Below are 21,999 nucleotides of genomic sequence, written 5' to 3'. Positions count from 1 at the left end.
ATGGCTCCCTATTACCCAAGCTGAGGAGCAAATCCAAACTTTTGAACAAGGGCTTCCATGGCCTGAACCCTGCCTGCCAGTCCAGACTCATCTTCCATCACTTCCTTCCTTAACCCCCACACCTCCACTTTGGCAAAAGAGAACCAACTGCCACACCCCCATACACATCTCTGTCCTTTACACAGGTCCTCCCACTGCCTGGAACACCCTCTTCCCAGCACGTCTGCCTGACCAATGCCCCTCAGGCCTCAAGGCCCAGACCAAACTTCTCCTTTCTCAAATCAACTGTCCCTCACCCTCACAGGGGAGTTATGCTCCCTTCCCTGACTGTTGCACTGAACCTTGTATGCACAAGAGCAGCAATGACACTGTCACCTCCCTAAGGACTCTTGGCTCCGTGATGCCAGAATCTTCGCCTTTTCATCTTTTATCCTGGCCCGGAGAACAGTGCTTGGCAGAGGGCGAACGCTCGGTCTGAGTCTGGCTGAATGAATAAACAAGAGAAATACAGGGGCGAGCAGACAGGAGCGATGAACTCTATCAGGGAAGGAGGGCCAGCGACACGTTCCGAGCAGGTGGTCCTTGTGTGATATCAGAGGTGGGCATTGAAGGAGAAGTAGCAGTCAGTCAGACGAAAGGGACAAAAAGAAGATGGGGTGGGTGCATGAACAAAAGCAGGGAGACATGAAAGAGGAGGGAATGTTCAGGAACCCCAGGTAGGTGGTTTGCCATGGGGGTCAGGGCAGAGGCAGGGCCTGAGTCAGGAGCAGAGGAGGTCGAACACAAAGGCTGCTCAGCCTCCGGGGAGCCCTGAACGCCATGCTCAGCAGCTCGGACTTCAGGTGGGCACCATGGAAGGACTGTGAGTAAGGGAGACCCGTGCTCGGCTCTCTGTTTGAGGCCAAGCAGTGGTAGCTGCGGGCATGAGGGACCAGAGAGGAGACAAGGGGCTGAGGACCAAGTCAGGACCCACCATCACCTTCAGGTGAGAGATGTCAAGGGTCTGAGCTAAGGCCAAAGAGCAGTAAGGGGAAGGGGGGACATGGGGGCAATTCAGGAGGTAAAGCCGATGGGACTCAGTGACCAGATGTGGGGGACGAGGCAAGGGAGAAGTGACGACTATGGGCTTTTGTTTTCTCTCCCTCTTCTGGAGACAATGTAAACCACGGTCACTCATTGGGGTAGAGGGTGGTTAATAAAACCGTGGAGGATCAACAACAGACCTTGGTAAGAAGACCCCCAGGTGTTCGACCATGGAGCTAGAAATCAGACACGGGGAAAGTCTCATTGCACGTTTCCAGGGGTCTGGTGGAAGTTTAGAGATGGAAGGCACATGATGGATCAGCTAGACCTCATCTTGTCAAGCTCACTTCAAAGAATTATTTACTGACAGCTGTGAGGTCCTCCCTGACAAAATATGGGCAGACTCTAGGACAGAGTGAGGGTTCGAGAACTTTGTGAATGAACGCTACATCCAGGCCATGCCGACATTCCTGTCCACCAATCCACCCCCCATGTCCCTCCCCACCCCCACCTATCCCTAGAACAGCCTCCCCAAAAGAAGATCCCCCCACCCCGAACACTGGAACAAAACCAGCTTCCTTCGGTAAGGCCACAGAACTTGAATGCAAGCCTCTGCACAGCTTCTTTAGCTAAAAAAAATAAAAGGCAGAGGAAAAAGATGTTCCATCCAGCTGAAGCCCTAGTTTTTAAAAAATTAGAAATCACATTAGATGCAGAAAATACTTTTTTAATAAGTCCGAAGGACATTACAGTGATAAAGTCATGCAAAGGCAGCACTAGACAGAAAAACAGAATGACATTCCCGCTCAAGGGCAGCATGGCATCGACGCGCGCCTCGGGTTACAATGAGCTCTGAGGAGAAGCCGTCTCTCTCCCAGCTCTAACCGTCCCTGTCCGCCCCACACAGCCGCCCTGCAGCTAGTCCGTGTCACACAGAGAGTACGGGAAGGAGAGCTGGGACTGAGGAGGCCCTGCAGTTCCGGGACTCTGGATCAACACTGAGAGTTCAGGTGGGGGGGTCCCGGGCAGACTTCCTGGTTGGGGGTGGAGCCTGAAATTTCGAGGGGCAGGGGCCAGTGCTCATGTGGATCAGTGCCACAGCCTCCTGACCAGACTTCATCTCCAATCTCACCCTCCACGTAGTCTCCAGAGCAAACGCCTCACGTCACTGTCCTGCCCAGAATTCCTCAATGCCTCCCCATTACCTCCAGGATAAAGTCTCAACCCCTTGGCGTGACCTACAAGGCCCTCCATGATCTACCTTCCCTTCTTCTCCCCACCTCCAGAGTATCCTAGGACACCAGCCTTCTCCACACCAGCCCCAGCCCCATTTCACCTCTGTGGCTTCACAAGGACAAGCTCTGTCTAGTGCCCTCTCCCACATCCTCTTCTCTCCCTGGCCTTACCCAGCATTCACTCGCCCCTATTCTGGGCTAGGAGCCCCTCCTCCATGTTCCCAAAGCATCCCCTCTAGCAGACCACTGCTCAGTGAACACCACTGTGTGCTGGACACAGAAGACCAGATGGCAGCTCAACTGGAGACTCATCGTCAAGTAACTGTACTTGTTTCCTTTTATCTGTCTCCCTCACTAGACGGTAAGGTTGTTCCCTGCAAGTGGAGAACATGTCCTTTTCCTGTGTTCCCAGAATCTAGAACAATGCCTCGCACAAAAGCACTGTTTACTCGATGTCTCTAGAATGAGGGGGCAAGAGATTAGAACCAGCTTAGGCCAGACTCACATCCTTGGGCCACGTGAGCAATGACCCCACCGGTGAGACTGAGAGGCCAGCCACACTGGTCAAGAAACTCAAAAACAGTAGCCGAGAAGCGTCTCATTCTCCAAAACTGACCACAGTAGAGCAAGTCATGTCAACAAATGTTAGCCGGCTTCCATTGCAGACTTCAGTGTCTTGCACCGAGTGGGTATATTTAATGAACGATTTAAAAAAAAAAAAAAGAATGAAGGTTGAATGGCCAGGTAGTTGAATGGTATTGAACGAAGGTATTACCCAGGCTGGATCATAAGAATGTCAAAAGTGCCTCTTTCACATTTCTTGGGTAATAAAGTGCACTGAATAGCAGACCAACTTTGCCTTTTATTTCAGGGCTATACAACTGGCTTGCCAGAAATTTCTAGGCTGAATCATTCTGGATAGCCAAATTTTCCATATTGTTAAAGACTTAGGTATTGAAATTTTAATCATTGTGCATAGAAATCTTTCTAAAATCTTTCTGAGTATATTGCATACCTTTACTTTTTCATGAAACTACAGGTAATCATTACCATCCCTGCATTAGTCTATCATAATAACCTCAAAATCTACCGAAGCTGTTTGTTCATATTCTAAATGACACCAGGTACTCCTGTCTTTTTTTCATTTCTTACTACTTTTAAGTATTTAATAATAGATAGCCCTCCCAGCTGTCAGCTACCCCCAGGCTACCTTCTCCCACCTTAACTTCTTTCTTCTGTCATCTTTGGAACCAGATAACCAAGCTTCACATAACTGTATGTAAAGTAAGTGTAGATGGGCCGTGAGCAAGGGCCTGAGGCGTACAGAGCATCAGGGCGTGGGGGAGCAAGCTGAGGGCCATCATCTGGCTGCTCTGGGACCTCCCCTTGCATCTCTCTCTCGGCTATGTTCCAAATGGATGAGGCAGCCACAAAGGGGAGGTCTACATAGTCGAGGTATCACCCCAACACTTTTCGAATGTACCAAGAACAACAGGTAACACGTATTGGGCTCTTACCCCATACCAGGCCTTCCTTCTACGTGCTGTATTTGTATTAACAGAAATGTTAATGTAATGTAATGTATTTTGTATTAATGTTTCTAATCCTCCCAACAACTCTATGACATATTACTAACCCACTTTACTGATGAGGAAACTGCAGCACAGAGAGGTTAAATAATTTTCCAAGATGGGACTGCTAGGACACGGAAAACCAGAATTCAAACTCAGGCAGTTAGCTCCAGGCCATGACCTCGGCCAATGCAACCTCTGGCCTCTAACGATCCCCTAACAGACCACATCACAAGGACCCCTTATTATTTACTTCCACAAAAACAAAAAAACACACAAAAACTCAGAAAGCAATGCATAGACCAGCGCCGTCCAACAGAACTTTCTGAGATGATCGAAATGTTCTACATCTGCCCTACGGAGCCCTTGGAATGTGGCTAGTGTGACTGAGCCACTGAATTTTTAATTTCATTTCATTTTAATGAATTTACATTTAAATAGCGAAATGTGGCTAGTAGTGACCTAGTGGATGGCACAGGTGTGGACTACTTTTGGTGAGTCAAAAATTGTGATATTTCAAACATTAGATATAATAGTCACTCCCACTTGAAACTAGGCTTCAGAAAAATGTAATTAAGCACTGATGCCTCTCCTTAACATCTCCACCCCTGTATTGTTTTTAATTCATTCTCATAATTTTGAGGAAGAAAGCACGCCAGGTGGTCAGACTAGTTGAGGAGGCCTTCCAGATGAAGCAGGACCTGGGAGACGTCACGGTATTAGTTGGCCAGGCAAAACCGTAGGAGTGCTGTTGGGGGGTGTGGGGTTGGGGGGGTTGGCAGATCACAGGTCAGGTTTCAGACACTAGGTTCACCCTATTGATCTGAAAAAAAAATAAGCCACAGATGAGCGACTGTGTGTATGTTTGAGCATATCACTGAATAGGAGAATATGCTCAAGCCCAGGGCCCCAGGCCACACTCAGAGGACTGGTGTGACAAGACCTGACTCGACAAAGCCGAAGGCATGAGCCATTCTCCCCAGGGCAGTGGGGCCTTGCTCTTCCCAGGTCCCCTGGTGGGCCTTGAAGAGGCCACAGGGCCTTTGACATGACAGTCACAAACCAAGCCTTCCCCCTCCTCCACTCCAGAAGATTCCGTTCTAATACATGGATTTTCTCCTTCCCCACCACTGGTTCCACTAAGCTGTATTATCTGTGAAACCCAAATTTAGGCCAGAACCTGACTTCAACTCAAATAAGAAATGAAACCAAGATTAGAAGTTGAGGGGCCGGCCCCATGGCTTAGCAGTTAGGTGCGCGTGCTCCGCTACTGGCGGCCCGGGGTTCAGATCCCGGGCGCGCACCAGACGCACCGCTTCTCCGGCCATGCTGAGGCCGCATCCCAAACACAGCAACTAGAAGGATGTACAACCATGACATACAACTATCTACTGGAGCTTTGGAGAGAAAAAGGGAAAAAAAGGAGGAGGATTGGCAATAGATGTTAGCTCAGAGCTGGTCTTCCTCAGCAAAAAGAGGAGGATTAGCATGGATGTTAGCTCAGGGCTGATCTTCCTCATAAAAAAAAAGAAGTTGAGACCACCAACCCAGTGGAGGTGCAATTTTATTCTGACTAATCCTAAATCTATACGGCTGGGAAGATGATGCCTCCTTCCCTCTCCTCCCAATTTCTGACCAGCAGCTTAAGTTTTATACACATTTCCCAGCCCTGTTCCACATAGCCATGTGAAGAAGGCATGACTGAGCCACAGGACGGTTGACACCCCCAGGAAGCAAGTGGGGCCCAGATTGGTGAGGGCCTTGTGTGTGCCTCACAACTACTTAGTGGCAGAGCCCAGAGAAGAATCCAGGCCCCCAGGTCTCAGTCCTCCCCGTCCACCACACACCTCCCTGCCCGGGCCACAACTCATGCCTCGAGAACTCAAAGAGGAGCACACGTTCACACTTCATGCCAAACCAGAGACCAAGCTGTAATTAAAAACAAAAAAAAAAAATCAGCTACCAACCATTCCTTTCCACCTCAACATCCCTCTTCCAAACAACAGTCACAAAATCCATACAAACAGGTTAGTCCTTGCCCATGGAGGTCAAAAGTTGATCCAGTACAAAGTCAGACTACAAACTAAACACACTCTCAACTCCAGAAGTGTTGGGTCTGAAAAGTTCAATTCTGCTCCGAGTTCTGAGCAATTCTCAGCAGGAAACCAGGCATTGTGAAGCCGGCCCTGCAACTTCCTGAGGGACTCCAGGAATTGCTGGAGGGAAGGCCTGTTTTTCCAGGTCAGGAGCCCCCAGACTGCTCTTAACCTTCGGGAAAGGAGCTGATAATGCATCCCTGGCACCTCTCAACATAAAACCACGACTCTCAACGCTATCTTCTGGCAGATTCCAGCACCGCCCCAGGCACACAAACCAGACCGTAAACACTTGTTGACCATAGTCCTGGGCATTCCTCAAAGCAAGGCAGGGTGATCAACAGAGGAAGGAGGGGCATGTTTGTAAAAATTACATCTCTACCCTTTGTCCTGGGTAGACACACTCTTCCCCCTCCCCTAAAGCCACAGAAGCCTTCATAATGGTGGTGGGTCACGAAAAAGTCTCTTTTTAAAATTCTCTATAAAAAGAGAGTATCTACGCCTTTATAATAAAGATGAAGGAACAAATTGATTAAACTAATAATACTCTGCGTTTGCAAAGCTCAGGAGCTTTCTTAAGAAACCCTCTCCCTACAGGGCAACTAAGGCTCAGAGGATTATGTCCTTCTCTCCCCAGGTATGATCGCCACTCCCACCACGTCAAAAGGAACATTCAGACCAAGTTCGAGTTTGATAGTAAAAATCTTAAGCAACCATATGGAAGAGTTCTCCTTCACCTCAACCAAAGTTTCAATCAGTAAAGGCCTCCCAGTACTAGAAATCGCACCTGCACACACACGCACACACACGTACACTTACCGCCTTTGGTCAACTCACTTATTCGTAAAGCTGTAAAGTACAAGAGCACCAGCTGTGCCTTACAAGATGTCTAGGAGTGACCGCCACTCCTGTCCTTTGACTTCTGACAACCCCACCCTCAGGATGTTAGGTCTCAGTTCAGTAAACCGCCTCCTCCACCAACAGCAATGGCTTGAAGTTGAGGCCCAACAATCTGTAAGTCTGTAAGAGGCACCTGCCACTTACATAAGTGCAAGACTTGACTCCTATCCACAAATAGTCTACCAGCTTTAAGCTACCACTGTGACCTCTGTGAGGACTGGGTCCCCACCTTCTTCATCTGCATTCCCAGAGCTCACACAGGCACACAGCAGGCACTCAATAAACAGCTGCCAAACAAATGACTGCAGCACACTTAAGAAAGAGAGACCAATTTCAAGGCTTCTACACACACACTGGCATTCAAAGGCAGCATCTAGAACTCCAGTGGGCAGATGTGTAGAAAATGCACTGGACTTGAGTCAGAAGATGTGGATTCAAGCCCCAAGTTTGCCAAAACTTCACTCCACTGTCCTGGGCAAATCCCCCAACCTCCGGGGGTCTTATTTTCCTCTTCTATAAACACAGTAGATGACTTACAGGTTTCCCTGTAGCCATTAAGCTTGTAAAATGCAAAGAAAAGATGTGCCCTTGAGCTATGGCCACAATATTAACCTGATGACGAGGGCAGTGAAAATACAACAGCCAGAGGCAGCCCTTCTTACACAGATGTCGGCTCATCACAGGCAGCAGCTTTAATTGTAGGTAAAGCCTCTGCCCATTCGCCTGTGCTCACACGTGAGACACACATTTGGGTCACTCTCTATTAGGGAGATGCAAATTTCCATGATTGTTCCTGGCAGAAAAGCCTCCAAGTGGAACAATGACCCGCAGACATTACTTCCAGGTAATAAACAGATTCCACTCAGACAAAGACAAATAAAGCAGCCCATGGCTACATCCGCCCCATCCCTGGAAGCACCAGAGCTGAGCTCTAAATGTGAGCCAGACGGTGCCGAATTCTTATTTTGGCTCCGCCTCTAACTCGGAGTGGATGGTCCTTGGCCAAGTCTCTCCTCTAGAAGCCAGGCTCTGGATGGGTATGACAACCCCCATAAACCAGCCAGATTACAGGGTGAGGCGAGTAAAGCATTTCACAGATGTAACGTGCTGCCAACCACTCCAGACAAGTGAGGGAAGCCGTCAAGAGGCAACGTGGCTTGGGAGGAGAGCCCCAGAGCAGCCCTCACCCAACCGTGCGCTCCCACAAACTCGCTGGAGGGCTCCGGAGGCCTCAGAGCCCCCCACTTGCAATCTGGCTCCACTTCCTCTGCTGAAAAGCAAGGAAAGCCATGTGAACCGACACTGCCCAGAAGAGCCGCTTGCAAAGCTCTTTAAACCACACAGTTAACTCGCAACGTTAACCAGCTGTGACTAAGTTAGGTTTGCTTCTCTTCTCCTGCGGGACATGTGAGGCAGTAGAGGTAAATCAGGCAAAGCCATAGACTTGTGTGAAAGATACAGGTCGCTCCTGAAATAAGAAGGGCTGTGACAGGAGCCATGTCACTAGTTTACTGTTCTCTTTTCCTTTTTTTTTCTTTTATTTAACCATTAGGTACCAAGGGATACCAGATACACAGCGGTGGATAAAAAGGTTAAGAGATAGTATCAGTGAGTTTCCCACCAAAGCCTGCTAATAGTGCTCTGGCTGATTAGAAAGCCCTTCTGTAGTTTGGGAACTCTAATCCGGTCTTATCAACCCTCTGGCTTCGTCACTTATCAGGGTGGGAACGGGAGGTACATCAGCTCTGCCACAGAGTGATTTCTGGGGCCCCTGCCCACGAGGAGGCAGATCGAAAAGGAGCCCATGCCTGCCAAGGTGAAGTTCGCACCATAGCAACACATGTTACTCTGCAAACAGCCAGGACCGAGGCGCTCTGTTGTGAAGGGTGTGAACAGTGCCCCCGAGAAACGGCAGACTGAGCGTTCAGCATCAGAGGGAGCGAGAGAAAAGTGGCACCTACTTAGCTTGCGGGGCCATTCACTCCTCCACACAGCTGACACGGCAGCACTGACGCCCCAGTCCCCATGGCCTGTGTCCTAATAAGATGGATGTCAGGGAGAAAACAGGTGCTCTCCGTCGAGCAGCTGCCCAGGGAAAGAGGGGCTCAGTGTAGAAGAATGCTCCCCTTTGGGGAGCAGACAGCCAGCACTGGGGAACCTGGGCAGAGGTCTCATCGTGAAACACGTCACGTCTATAAGAAAGTACAGCCCGGGTGCCCAACGAGCTGGTCTGACGGTGAAGGCATCCTCACAGGCCCTACAATGACACCAGCAATGGTAGTCCTCGGTGTGATTGTTGAGAACATTGATCAAGCGCCTGTGTGCCAGGCACAGTGCGGGGCATTTCTACAGGGATCAGTCTTTATCCTGCAGTTAGTGTTAAAACTCACTAACTGATCAATGCCACCTTTCTGGAAACCACATTTTTGCCAAGGCAAGGAACAGGGATAACAGAGGTACCCTTACACCCCACAGGATAGGGTTATGCTGGAGGCTTGACCAGGAGAAAAACCAGCTCCAAATTTCTGCTCTGTCGTCAGATCACTGAGCAACGTGTGTAGAAATCCAACCACAGAACAAGGGCACCCAAGGGACTAAGTGACCCTTCTCGGTTTCCCCTGACTAATTTCTCTAGAACTGATGAACCATGTCAGAGGCTGGAGAGGAAGATGCATAAAGCCAGGAACTGTAAAAGCTGGTAAAAGAATGTTTCAAAAGCGCATTAGAAGTTAGTCAAAGAAAGACGACCTATGTCCGCAGATGCATATCTGTGCCAGTTACATACCTCTTTGTATCAACACAATCTAAGCAGAACTGTTTGTAATGCTAATATTAAGAGGCAGGACCAGCAGCTTCCCTTCAGGTTATGATGGTGGCTACAGGTACGTCTGGGAGGATGTGAACTGGTGCCACGGAACCCAAGTACTAACAGGCTGTGACGCACGGGGCTCCCATTGTATATGCTGCCAACACATCATCCTGACAAGTCAATCACAGAGCCAGGAACAGGGAAGAAGGTAATTCCTGGAGAATAGGCAGCTCTACCATATCTGCCTCCAAAACAATTAAAAAGCAAAAACCAGCCACTACCCAAAAACTCCTCTGGGTCCTAAACCCATAAGTCATCACAGACCAAACAGAAACCAAACCTACAAACGACGGGCCCAGAATTTTAGAAACATTTCCTTGCTGTAGAGCCAGCAGAGCCCGCAGTGAGCTTTAAAACAAACAAAAAAGTTTCTGTCTCGAAATGACATTTCAGAGGTAATGTATAATTGCTTCTCTCAGTTCGATGCTCCCCCTTTTTCTCACTCTCTGTTCGCTAATGAGAGTTTTCCTCTTCCCCTGCCCATTTCAGTTTGAAACGTGGCACTGAACGGGACACTGGAGAGCGAAGCGAGAGGGGAGGGGGAAGGCTGCTTTCAAATCTGACACACACCTCAACTGGCCGCCCACACCCTGAAGGAAGGCAGGCCGGACTCCACCTAAGACAGCACTGAAGGCTCAAACTGTGGAGGAGAAACTCTCCCTTGCACCACCTCTGGAAAGCAGAGTTAAGAAAGAGAAAGCTGGAAGGGAAGGAGGGGGAAAATAAAGCTCCACATTCCTGAGATTTTTTAGCCAAGTGCTGTGGCTGCACAGAACAGCTCTATTCCAAACAGTCTGCAAGATGGAAAGAAAACCTGGGTCCAGGGGGAAGAATCAGCCCCCTGCCTTGGAAATGGGAGAAGGAATCTTAGGATGGCCCAAAACTAAACCAAGAGGAGGAGGGAGGCGCACCCTTTCATGTGTGTTCCCAAAAGGAAGTGATCCCAAGGGAAGGAATTTGGAGTCCTCATCTCCCAGGGGACAGAACTGAAGTCCTGGGGTCCCCCAGAGGGGAACGAAAGCCCCTCTGAACACTGGCCAGCTGACTAGCGACTTGAGGAAGGGGCACAGCTGGGATGAGACGGAGACTAGTTAGGATGCGAGGGCTGTGGCTGCTTGGGGTCGGGGGAGAGGGGCCCAGCTCACTGGCAGAGGCTGTGCAGGGGGGACCCGGAGGGCGGAGCGGCCAGGAGAGTGGCTCTTTGTGGGAAGAATTATAACTGAGCCTGACTCAGCTTCTGAATGAAGGAATCCTCGCCCTGCCCAAGTTAGAAACGCAAGAGCCTGCTGGCCTCTCTCCTTCTCTCCCCTTCCCTCCCCTCCTTCTGTCCTCACTTCTAGGAAAATGTGTGCTAAGTGCAGGGCTGCCCCCCCATAGCAGCGCTCCATACACACACAAACACACCACACCCCCAGGGAGAATCCAGAAGGCCCCAAGTCACATCTAGAAAGTCCTGTGCTGGGTTATGAAGCCACTCCACCCCCGGCTTTCCTCCGAATGTGAAGATGCCCACATGTGTTGCTCTGAGGTCCCTAGAAGTAACTTAGCTGTTTCTGCTCTCATCTGGTAGGCAGGCCAGAGTTCCAAAAACCTGAGTTCCCCCAAAATGCCTATCTCTGTGGAGAGTCAGTTGGTAGGCAGAGACCAGGAGGACCTACTATGTGCCTGGCACAGCAGAGCATGTGTCCTTCATAAGGAAGGTCTGGGCACGGCCCTCTCTCCCAGACCAGCACACACCGACAACCCCACAACATGCCTTCCACGCAACTCGGAGAGAAGGAGACAACCTCCCGCAAGCGCAGACACCTCAGGCCGATGGTTCTAAAGGAAGGGGTCGATGGTTCTACAGGAAGGGGTTGGGGAAGAGGGAGCCTGCAGGCATTCCAGCCAGGTCCCTTTCTTCACTCAGAGCCCAATCCCAGGAGGGGGCAGAGAGGAGGGCAGTTGTTTTGGTCATAGTTGTTTTCCACCTTGGGCCTTTCTCTTCTGTCAGGTACCGGGAGTAAGGGCTCCAAGCACTTTTCAACTCCCATCATGTGCCAAGTTTAATGCATAGGACTTTCCACAAGACTGGAGGGAGGGAGGGAGGGAAGAAGGGACCCAGCTCAAACACTAGGCAGCTCTTTTTGAGCAAAGATAAAGCAGGTAGAGCCACAAACCTTAACAAATGACAGAAACACAGCAGAGAGAGCCATAAGGCTGTAAGAGACTTCGCTGGCTGCGAGCGTGTGGCTACGAGGTCTACAGCTGTCACGTGTGTCTTTCCAACCACACCCTCCCAGACTGGTGACACGGCACTGGGAGGCCTCTTAGAACGGAGGACAGCAAATAGATACTGAGGGTACTAGCTGGACAAAAAAAAACACTCTCCTATTTCGCTAAGCTACTATGATAATAAATAATTACAGGGCTTCAGGAGTAGGCGACATTTGTGGAATCGGTTATGGCTTTTGTTGCTTACACGATCTTAGTTAAACCTTACAATAACCCTGTGGAGAAGACAGGTTTTACTAACCTCTTTAACGATGGGGAAACTGAGGCTGCAGTCAGGTTTTTCATCAGACTAGTGACAGAGCAAGGCCTGGGACACAGGGCAGACCCTGCTTGACAAAGCCCTTTCAAACCCACCATGAGAGCTGCCCAGGTTTGAGGAAGGAGGAGGGAGTGAAGTAAAGGGGCACTCCCAAAAGGTGCAGTGCGACCCCACTCCTAGGCTCAGGTTTATTTCCTACAGACCCTGAAGCCCAGCTGAGGACACATTCACACATCCAACTCTGACCGGGCCACCGCAAGAATGTCGCCAGCTTGAGGGCAGCTTCACCAGCCAAGGAGGACCCTTGTCATCCATAGAGAGGAGACAGGGGACCCACAGACAGAGGGACACAAAAAGGAGACATTAGCCAGGCTAGGACTCCTCCACCCCCAAGGCAGTTCATAAATAGTTACAGTTTCCTATCCCATCCCTGAGAATGCAGATAAGCAGTCCCACCAGACGGAGGACAAGGCGTTGCCTCCCAGGGGACCAGCCGAGAATGAGGGGAGTGTTACTCACCTATCTCACTTTTGAGACAAGATATACCACAGCAAGCCCTATTCCCAGTTGCCTCCAGTTCTTCCCACTTTGAACATCACATCTTGTCGCTGGCTCTCCAGAGGAGAGAGTCCTTCCCATCAGCCTCCTTGGACCATGACCCCCTGTTCTGTGAGGCCCACACCAGCAGTGCTGTCGGGGAGACCCCACGCTCTCCCTCCACCCCCAGGCGATGAGAGAATCACCTTTCCCCTAAAAGCAGAGGGTATCCCTGTCCCTCTCCTTGCCCCTCTACCCAGGAGAAGCTCTGCGCCCACCACACAGGGCTCTCAAGGGACAGTCCACAGAGTGATAAACGGGATATGAAAACTGGCCTTCTGGGCAGGAGCGGAGAAAAAAAAAAAAAAAGTGAGGTAGGAGGACGGCCAAAGAGCACTGCCGGGACTGGCCGGGGCCACACGTGAACACCCCAGCGCGGTCCAGAGCTGAGGATGCAAAAGGCCCAGACAGACCGGCGGGAGGTGGAAAGGGTAGGGGTCCCTCCCACTGTAAAAGCCCAGAAGAGCTGGCAGCCACCGCTTGGGAGGGGGAGTTGTGCAATGACTGCGGGTCTGGGAGTCTCCGGGCTTGGCTCCCGGACACCAGAAAGGAAACCCCAGTCGTCAGGCCAGAGTGGCAGCGCTGCGGTTGGTTCGAGGCCAGGCTGGGGCTTCAAGGCTGCAGAGAGAGAGAGCTGCAGGAGACGGCGGGTGCCCAAGGGGGCGGCAGAGCGGGGCCCGGCTGGCAGGGCGAGGAGCTGGGGGGCAGTGTCTGGGCTGACCAGGAGGCCAAAGGGGTACAGTGCACAAAGCCGGGCGTGCAGCTAACGTCCAGGGCAGCCGGGCGCCCCGGCTCAGACGAGGCCCCCGGGGACCTGCAGGGGTGTGCGGCGCGAAGCGCCCGAGGGGGCTCTCCCCTCCCCAGCCCCGCTCACCTCGAACATCAGCCCGATGAGGACGCAGAGCACCAGGCAGAAGCCGATGTCCGCATGGTTGTGGATGACGAACTCCTGGCTGAAGAGCGGGTAACTTTTCGTCCTCCTGCGGAAAGCCATGGCAGCGGGCGCGCAGCGGCCGGCCGGGCCCGCACCCTGCGCTCACGAGCCGCCGCGCAAACTTCTCCAGCCGCGGCCCGCCGCCCGCTCGCCCTCCGGCCCGCCGGCCCAGCGCCCAACAACTTCTCGGGCCCGCCCCCTTCCTCCGCCCGCCCCGCCCCGCCGCGCCGCGCCGCCCGGAACCGCCCCCGGCCGCAGCCCCCTCCCCACCGGCCGCCCTCTGCGCGCCGGGCTCGCCCGGCCCCGCCCCCCGCGCGCTTAACCCTCTCGGCGCCGGGGCCGCGCGGGGGGCGGGCGGGGCGGCGAGCGCGGCCGGGTGCCGGAGCCCGGACCCCCACCGCGTGCCCGGCGCCGCGGCCCGGCCGCCTCCCGCGCCGAGGGGGCAGGCCGCGGGGACGCCGCCGCCCGGCCCTGCCCGCACAGGAAGTGGGCCCCGGCTTCCACGCCTCGGCGCCCGCTCCTTCCTCCGCGGGAAGGGAAGGGCCCGGGAGGCCGCGGCCGGCCGGTGGGGGCGCCGGGCGGCCGGATCTTCCCGGGGGGGCGGGCGGTGGCCCTGGGGGCCGAGAGCGGCGCAGGTTCGGTGGAGGGAGGGCAGCCGCGGGCCGGCCTTCTCGCTGGCCACAGCGCCCTGCACGGCTGAGAAATGAATGGACGGCTCCCCGAGTATTGAGGAGTGCCCGCAGTGGGCTAGGCACGCTTCGGACTGCTGGGCTGCAGCAAAGGGACAAAGACGACCCTGCCCTGGGGGAGCTTGCGTTCCAAAGTGAATGGATTTCAGTAGTTGTTAAATTAGTTTTACACGTCTTACCCAAAGTCTACCTTCAATATTAATTGATCTAGAAGTGGAGGCATAAGCACTGAAGAAGAAAGGAACATTCTCACTGAAAGTTTCTATTTAATATTGTTTTAAAAGTACTTCTGGAAAGGACAAAATGTCTTTTAATAAATTAATTTATGTGAGCAAATATTGAGTTTAATCCTACCAGTAAGGAATGAGTCAACTAATCACTTTCTAAATGTGCAAAAATATGAACTGAACTAAGAGCTACTTAATTCCTATTCCCTTTTTTATTAGTCCACAGTTATTTCACTTTTAAGTAAATACGATTTCTTCAAAATGGCACAGTGTATGAAATGTGATTGAGACTAGACTTACGTGGAGTTCCTAGATAAATTTACTTCTTCAGTTTCTTAACTATTCAGGATTCAGCATACAGTCTTCGGTCTTTAATTCCTTTATGTGACTTAAGGAAATGGGAAAGTAATGCCTATATTGGACTAAACCTCATTTCACTTCAAAGACTAACCTTTCTTAAAGTTGGACCTTAGTCTTGTGAGGAATAGAAAGATCAAGAACTCTGGTGCATCTCAATTTTCCATCTGTGAAAAGGTGTTCAGATTTTCAAACTGCAGCCACCTCTATTAGGTTGAACCCTATGAAATTGGTTGCTTTATAGGTCAAAACTGGAATACCAGCATTTCAGATGGTTCACACTGATAGTTCCCCCGTATTTCCCCATGACCATTTGTAGAGGATGTTGTGGTGGTGTGGTGTTGCAAAAGGTGGGATGTTGTCAAGCTTTTAACGTTAAGAGTTAGGGCTGAGAGTCCTGGAGATAGGTATTATAACCTCCACATTTATCAATGAGAGACCAGAAGCAAAGGGGATGGCTTTGACAGTACTCATACTGCTGACTGCCAGCCCTGGGCCTTTTCTAATATAATTGAACAATTAGACATAGTGTTCTTAGATGCGTAGTTTCGTATTTCATCACCTTGAAACCCCATGGAGGAAGTACGAGATGCCTTTTTCAGCCATCAAAGCCATCTCTAAGTCCTGGTTTCAAAACCATCTTCAACCCCAAATGGATCTCTTCTCGAGCCTTCTCATCTAATCAGTTATGGAGTCCTATGAATTCTTTCCTCAGAATCTCTCCCACCAACTCCCACCTCCACCATTCTTCACCTGGCCCACACTCATTACCAGGGATCTCGCCGCCCCCAATATCTGCCCCTTTAACAAGTCAGTCCTTTAGGAACGTCTGTTGAGCACATACTAAGTGCCAGACACTGTGCTAGTTACTGGAGATAGAAAGATAAAACAACCCGTGTGTAGTGGTTTGAAAATATGTCCTGGGGCCGGCCCCGTGGCGTGGCGGTTAAGTGCACGTGCTCCACTGGACAGCCCAGGTTCAGATCCCGGGTGCGCACTGATGCTTGTCAGGCTGTGCTGTGGTGGCGTCCCATATAAAGTGGAGGAAGATGGGCACAGGTGTTAGCCCAGGGCCAGTCTTCCTCAGCAAAAAAGAGGAGGATTGGCATGGATGTGAGCTCAGGGCTGATCTTGCTCACAAAGAAATAAATAAATAAAACATACAATAAAATAAAATATGTCCTCAAATTCTTTGATACTCCTCTCTTCAGGCCTAAAAGGCATTTTGGCTTTCTCCTTTCTCTCTGTCTTGGATCACTCGCTCTGGGGGAAGCCAGCTGCCATGTTGTGAGGATACTCAACCAGCCTGATGGAGAGTCCACATAGCAAGGAACCAGGGCGTCCTGCCAACAACCAGCACCAACTTGCCAGGCTTGCAAGCCATCGTGGAAGCAGGTCCTCTGGCCCCAGGCCAGCTTTCAGAAGACTACAGCCCAGGGTGACCTCTTGACTGCAGCCTCATAGAGACCCTGAACCAGAACCAGCCAGGTAAGCCACTCCCAAATTCCTAACCCACAGCAGCTGTGAGATAACACACACCTTTGCTGTTTTAAGCCACTAAATCTTTTTGTCATTTGTTATGCTGCAAGAGGTAACTAAGAAGCCTGCTGAAACTTACAATCTTTTAGAAGAGACAGAGGCATCATTATAATTCCGTGTGATGATGGTGACTCTAAGAACAACTTGAGGCCCGGCCCCGTGGCTTAGCGGTTAAGTGCTCGCACTCCACTGCTGGCGGCCCTGGTTCGGATCCCAGGTGTGCACCGATGCACGGCTTCTCTGGCCATGCTGAGGCCATGTCCCACATACAGCAACTAGAAGGATGTGCAGCTATGACATACAACTATCTACTGGGGCTTTGGGGGGAAAATAAATAAATAAAATTAAAAAAAAAAAGAACAACTTGAGATATATACACTATGAGTGCAAAGAAAAGGTAACTTATTCTGTCTGGGGTAGAGGGAAGAGGACATTTGGGCTGGGCCTTTGTCTAGTAGGATTTTACTGACAGAGAATGCAGAAGCGTGGTAGGAGATGGATTTTGGAGAGCTAAGATGGAACTGGATTATAACGGGTTTTGAATGCCGTGATAAAGAACTGTGACTTTCAATGTATATGTGTATCAAATCATCACGTTATACACTTTACATATCTTACAATTTTATTTGTCAATAATATGTCAATAAAAGTGAAAAAACATTTTTTAAACAGTCTTGTGGGGGCTGGCCCGATGGTATAGTGGTTAAGTTCACACGCTCCACTTCGGCAGCCCGGGGTTCGCAGGTTTGGATCCCAGGTGCGGACCTACTCACTGCTCATCAAGCCATGCCGTGGTGGCATCCCACATACAAAATAGAGGAATATTGGCACAAATGTTAGCTCAGAGACAATCTTTTTCAAGCAAAAAGAGGAGATTGGCAGCAGATGTTAGCTCAGGGCCAATCTTCCTCACCAAAAGAAAAGAAAAAAAGAATTGTGACTTTATTCTGCAAACGGTGGGAAGGAATGGGAAGTTTTTAAGCATGATCAAATCGGTCTTTAGAGAGAGAACTATCAGGAATAAGAAAGATCATTTTGATTAAACAGAGTGGTGTCAGGAAGACCACTTGAGAAACTATTATAACAGCCCAATAAAGAAATGAACACTTCTCAAAGAATAGTGGCGATAAGAATAAAAGGGAGGCGAATTATTTCAGAGACATTTCAAGGGTTAATTAACCGGATTGATGACTGCTTTAATATAAGACATACAGGAGTTGGAGGGGCCAAAACTTTAGGCTGGGACGATGATGGTGGAATCATTAAAAAAAATATATGGGGGCCGGCGCGGTGGCCTAGCGGTTAAGTGCGTGCGCTCCGCTGCTGGCAACCCAGGGTTCGGATCCCGGGCGCGCACCAACGCACTGCTTGTCAGGCCATGCTGTGGCAGCGTCCCATATAAAGTGGAGGAAGATGGGCACAGATGTTAGCCCAGGTCCAGTCTTCCTCAGCAAAAAAGAGGAGGATTGGCATGGATGTTAGCTCAGGGCTGATCTTCCTCACAACAACAAAAAATACATAAATATATATATATAAACAACAGAGAAAAAGCAGCATAAGAAAGGAGAGGAAGATGGTCTCTGCTTTGAACAAGCTGGGCTGAGGAGTCATGGGACATCCAGATTGACACCTTGACAGGTCAGTTGGAAACGGTTGGATTGACTCTAGGGAGGGAAAACCAGAATTCAAGGTATTTGTGGTTTGTCTGCACGGAGACTGTTGAAGCCATCAGGTTAAGGAAGTGTTCTGCAGAGAATGTGCTGAGTGAGAAGAAGCCCGAGGTCAGCGGGAGTCCCAGGGAGCCCAACACTGAGAAGGGAGGGGGAGGAAAAGGAAAGGGGGGCGGAGGAGGCCACGACACACGCCTTTCACAGGGCAGGGTCAACCAGGCAGGATGAGAAGATATTGAGCCCCTGGGGGCAGGCATCGTGCCTTTGAGACCCCGCTCTTAACTGAACATGGGAGTGGGCTTACCAGTGGGTAGAAGATGAGAAAAGGATGTGAGAAAATAGTCTATTCCTTTAAGAAATTTGGTGAGAAAGAGGAGAATGGATGGTGTTCCGGGGGATATAGAGAATCTAAGGAAGGATCTTTAAATTATATTTATTTTTTGAGATTGGAACATGTTTGGAGACAGGGAAGAAACACTCAGGAGAGAGAGGGAAATACTGAAAATCCTAGAAACATGGGAGATTATTGCTGAAACCGAGGAGACTACAGGGTAACTCCAACAACAGGAGGAAGAAGGAAAACTCAGAGGCCAGAGTGAGGACCTAAGAATGGTGAATAGCTAGTTACGTCTGGAGGTGGAGGAGATAATAACCTCTCGTGTTCATACTGCACTTTGCAATCGCTCTGTGAGGGAGGCAAGACGGTTATTACCAGCCCCTTCTCGGAGCTGTTCTGAGACACATGGATGACCCACATAATTAATGGGTAGCCGAACGAGGACTCAGACCAGCAGGTCAGCGCAGGGCTCCCTTGCTGGACTACACTGTAGCCTTTCAGGCTTCCTAAAGCGTGGGACTGATCAGGTGGTCACCATCTGTCCCTCTGCTGTCCAGTCGTGACTGCTGACTACTCTGCTACACCAACTCTTAGCTAAATTGGACTAGCCCCTCTTTCCAGAACCGACCCTGTGGTTTCCGATCTCTGTGTCTGTGCTCCACTCACAAGGCCCTTGCTCCATGCCCCTTTGCCTAAAAGGTGACCATCCTTCAAAATCAAGAGTGTGTACCTCTTCCTTCACAAAGCTGTCTTCAGGACCCCAGGCTGGAGGTGTGCACACAGCACCTTGTGCACACCTCTCAGGTAGCAGCAGGTGCCCCTGCAATCGGTGTGTTTTCCTATGAGTTTTTCCCCCTTTGGATGGTGTATCCTTCAGGGCAAGAATCCAGCCATTCGGCCTCATATTCCAACAGCATCAATCACAAGAGTCCCACATGGTGTGTTCTCACCAAGCATTGGTTGAATGAATGATTGAATGAGAGATGCTGTTGCCGTGGGCAGTATAAATGTGACCACCATCCCCAACCAGTGGAAAATGTATTTTCTCACATAACAAGAAGTCCTGAGTTAGTTCATTCCCAGGTGTAAGTGATCCATCAAAGACTGGAGTCTCACTATCCTCCCACTTTGCCACTCTGCGTTTTTTTTTTTTTTTTTTCGGTCTCAGGCTTGTCCCTCATTGTTACAAAGTGGCTGCAACAGCTCCAGGCATTCTATCCTTCATACAACAAGACCCAAAATTCAGACAAGAACAGGAAGGACATTTTGAAGGTAAAGAAAACTCTCCCAGAAATCCTGGAGTTCCCTTATGTCCCCCTGGCCAGAATTGCATCACATGCCCATTCATAAAGCAGTCATTGGCAAGGTGAGTGGAACTGACATGATTGGATTAACTTCACCAGGAAGCCATCCTCAGAGGGGCTGAGGAGAGTTCCAGCCTCCTTTGAAGACCTTGGCTACCCCTTACCTCAAGAAAATAAAAATTCTGATGGCAGCACAAAAGGGGAGGATTGGTGTGGAGCAGCCCCCCAGAAGTGTCTGCACTGTGATGTTTCCAGGGCCTTTTACTCGTTATATTTTTGCCTCTTCGCCTCACAGGACATGTGGCATTTTGGCCCCAAACAAGCCTTGCTTTCTGGTGTCTGTACATGAGGCACACGAACCTTGCAAACATCACACCCCTAACAGTCACTGTTGGAGTGTCTGGCTGAAGGATCTCCAGCTTGATAAAGTGGCGTGTTTGTGCTCTGGCAGTCCAGCATATTATATCAGGCTCAACGGCGCCTTTCACCAAAGGATAAGACTTCACAGTCATCAGATCTTCTTCCTCCCAATACCATAGCAGTTTGATGGAATCAGGGGTGTACCAAGGGTAGGGCGGTGGGAGCGGTCAGCCCAGGGGCAGGCACTAAGGGGTCGCATGATCTGTAAAGGATTTTAAAACAATGATAAACCTCTAAATACAATGTGGTATCCTGGATTGAACGCTGGAACAGAAAAAGGACATTCGTGGAAACACTGCTGAAATCCAAATAAAGTCTGTAGTTTGGTTAATAGTATTGCACCAATGTTAATTTCTGTGTTTTGATAAATGCGCCATGGTTATATAAGCTGTGTGAAGGTATAAGGGGACTCTCTATACTATTTTTGCAACTCTCTGATAAATCTAAAATTATTTCAAAATGAAAAAACATTTTTTAAGGATAAAACTGACTAAAAATTGGTCTGCTTTTTTATTACCACCATGGCAATCTAAACAATGTTAGTGATAAAAATACTCCTGTGCCCCAAATATTTTGGTCTAAATTCTAAACTATTGTTGAGTTACTGTTGAGTCTTAATAATATATATGTAAGTTTCAACTTAGCACATTTTTATTATTTATCTTTTAGTAAACATTGCATTCTGCGTGCACGTTAATCCTAGGACTCGCATATACACAGCTGACCCCTGATATGTGCAGCCTCAGATGCACACATTTGTTTTGAGTAAGTTCATATTCCGTTGGAATTTTCCGAGCTGGTTTCTAGCACGGTCGTGTCTCCAGCACTATGGTACTACAGAATCTTGCATTTGAACCACAAATTTGAAACAAACAGTGACAGCACAGTGATTTTAAAGATGAAGAAACAGAACTTGTTACTTTAAGTCTGTCGTTCTGTGTGACCACTTGCAGCTTCTATTTGTGTTTCACGTTTAAAGCAATGAAACAGGGTACAAAATGGCATTATTATTATTTTTTTCATGTCATGTGCCGTAATTATTTCTGGAATTTTTTTTTTCATGTACAAGAGCAGAGTGTTAAAAACAATCTGCTCCAGGTATTAAATAGGCTAAGTCTGAGAGAGAGTGGAATTAAGATTCCAGGTATTAGAAACTACCTTAACGATCAGATATCCACTCGCCTCATTTTAGCAACAAGGAAAGGAAGGTCCAGAAACTCGCTGCTGTTCATAAGGATTTGGTGAATCAGGTGAGGACCGGGACCTCTCCCTCCTGGCTCAGTGCTCCCAGTACCATCTCTGCATCGCATGCCTGCTCTCCTTTAGCAGACAGGCAATAACTCAGAAAAACCAAGTCGCTTGTCCAATGTCAGCTAGTGACTCAGTGGCAGAGAAAGAGGTGGGAACCAGGACTCGTGACAGCTCAGGGCTCTAATCACTGCCCCCTATTTCCTCTTTCCAGTTCTCACTCAGCTAGAGACAGAATAATTCCAGACGATTAAGGAATGTGCCACCTGACATTCAGATGGGAAGAGGGGGGCATTTTTAAAAAGAGACACAACTCAAATTGACATTAGAAATGAGTAAATTTCCGTCAGAATTCCCACAACCAGAAAAATCCTGGAATACAACATCTGAGCAGCATTGATTTCCACTGAGTTCTCCAGTTTAGGGGGCATCTTTCGATGGAAGGTATAT

At 49.7% G+C, this 21,999-nt stretch overlaps 1 protein-coding gene across 3 annotated transcripts in view; it reads right to left on the bottom strand.

Moving 5' to 3' along the window:
* TRAM2 (translocation associated membrane protein 2) overlaps positions 1 to 13,893 on the bottom strand; it is a 75,796-nt gene extending 61,903 nt beyond the window's left edge. The window contains exon 1 of one of the 3 annotated variants that reach the window (XM_058554166.1): positions 13,699 to 13,893. In XM_058554166.1, coding sequence (XP_058410149.1) covers positions 13,699 to 13,818 — 120 coding nt within the window. In that variant the 5' untranslated portion in view covers positions 13,819 to 13,893. The remainder of the gene's footprint in view (positions 1 to 13,698) is intronic. The other 2 variants (XM_058554165.1, XM_058554167.1) reach the window with 2 other exon arrangements.
* Between the last annotated feature and the right edge of the window lie 8,106 nt (positions 13,894 to 21,999).

This window comes from Diceros bicornis, chromosome 14 (assembly GCF_020826845.1).
Source record: "Diceros bicornis minor isolate mBicDic1 chromosome 14, mDicBic1.mat.cur, whole genome shotgun sequence".
In the NCBI taxonomy this organism is placed as follows: domain Eukaryota; kingdom Metazoa; phylum Chordata; class Mammalia; order Perissodactyla; family Rhinocerotidae; genus Diceros; species Diceros bicornis.
Note: the sequence above shows the minus strand (reverse complement) of the source record. Positions and strands in the feature narration are given on the sequence as shown.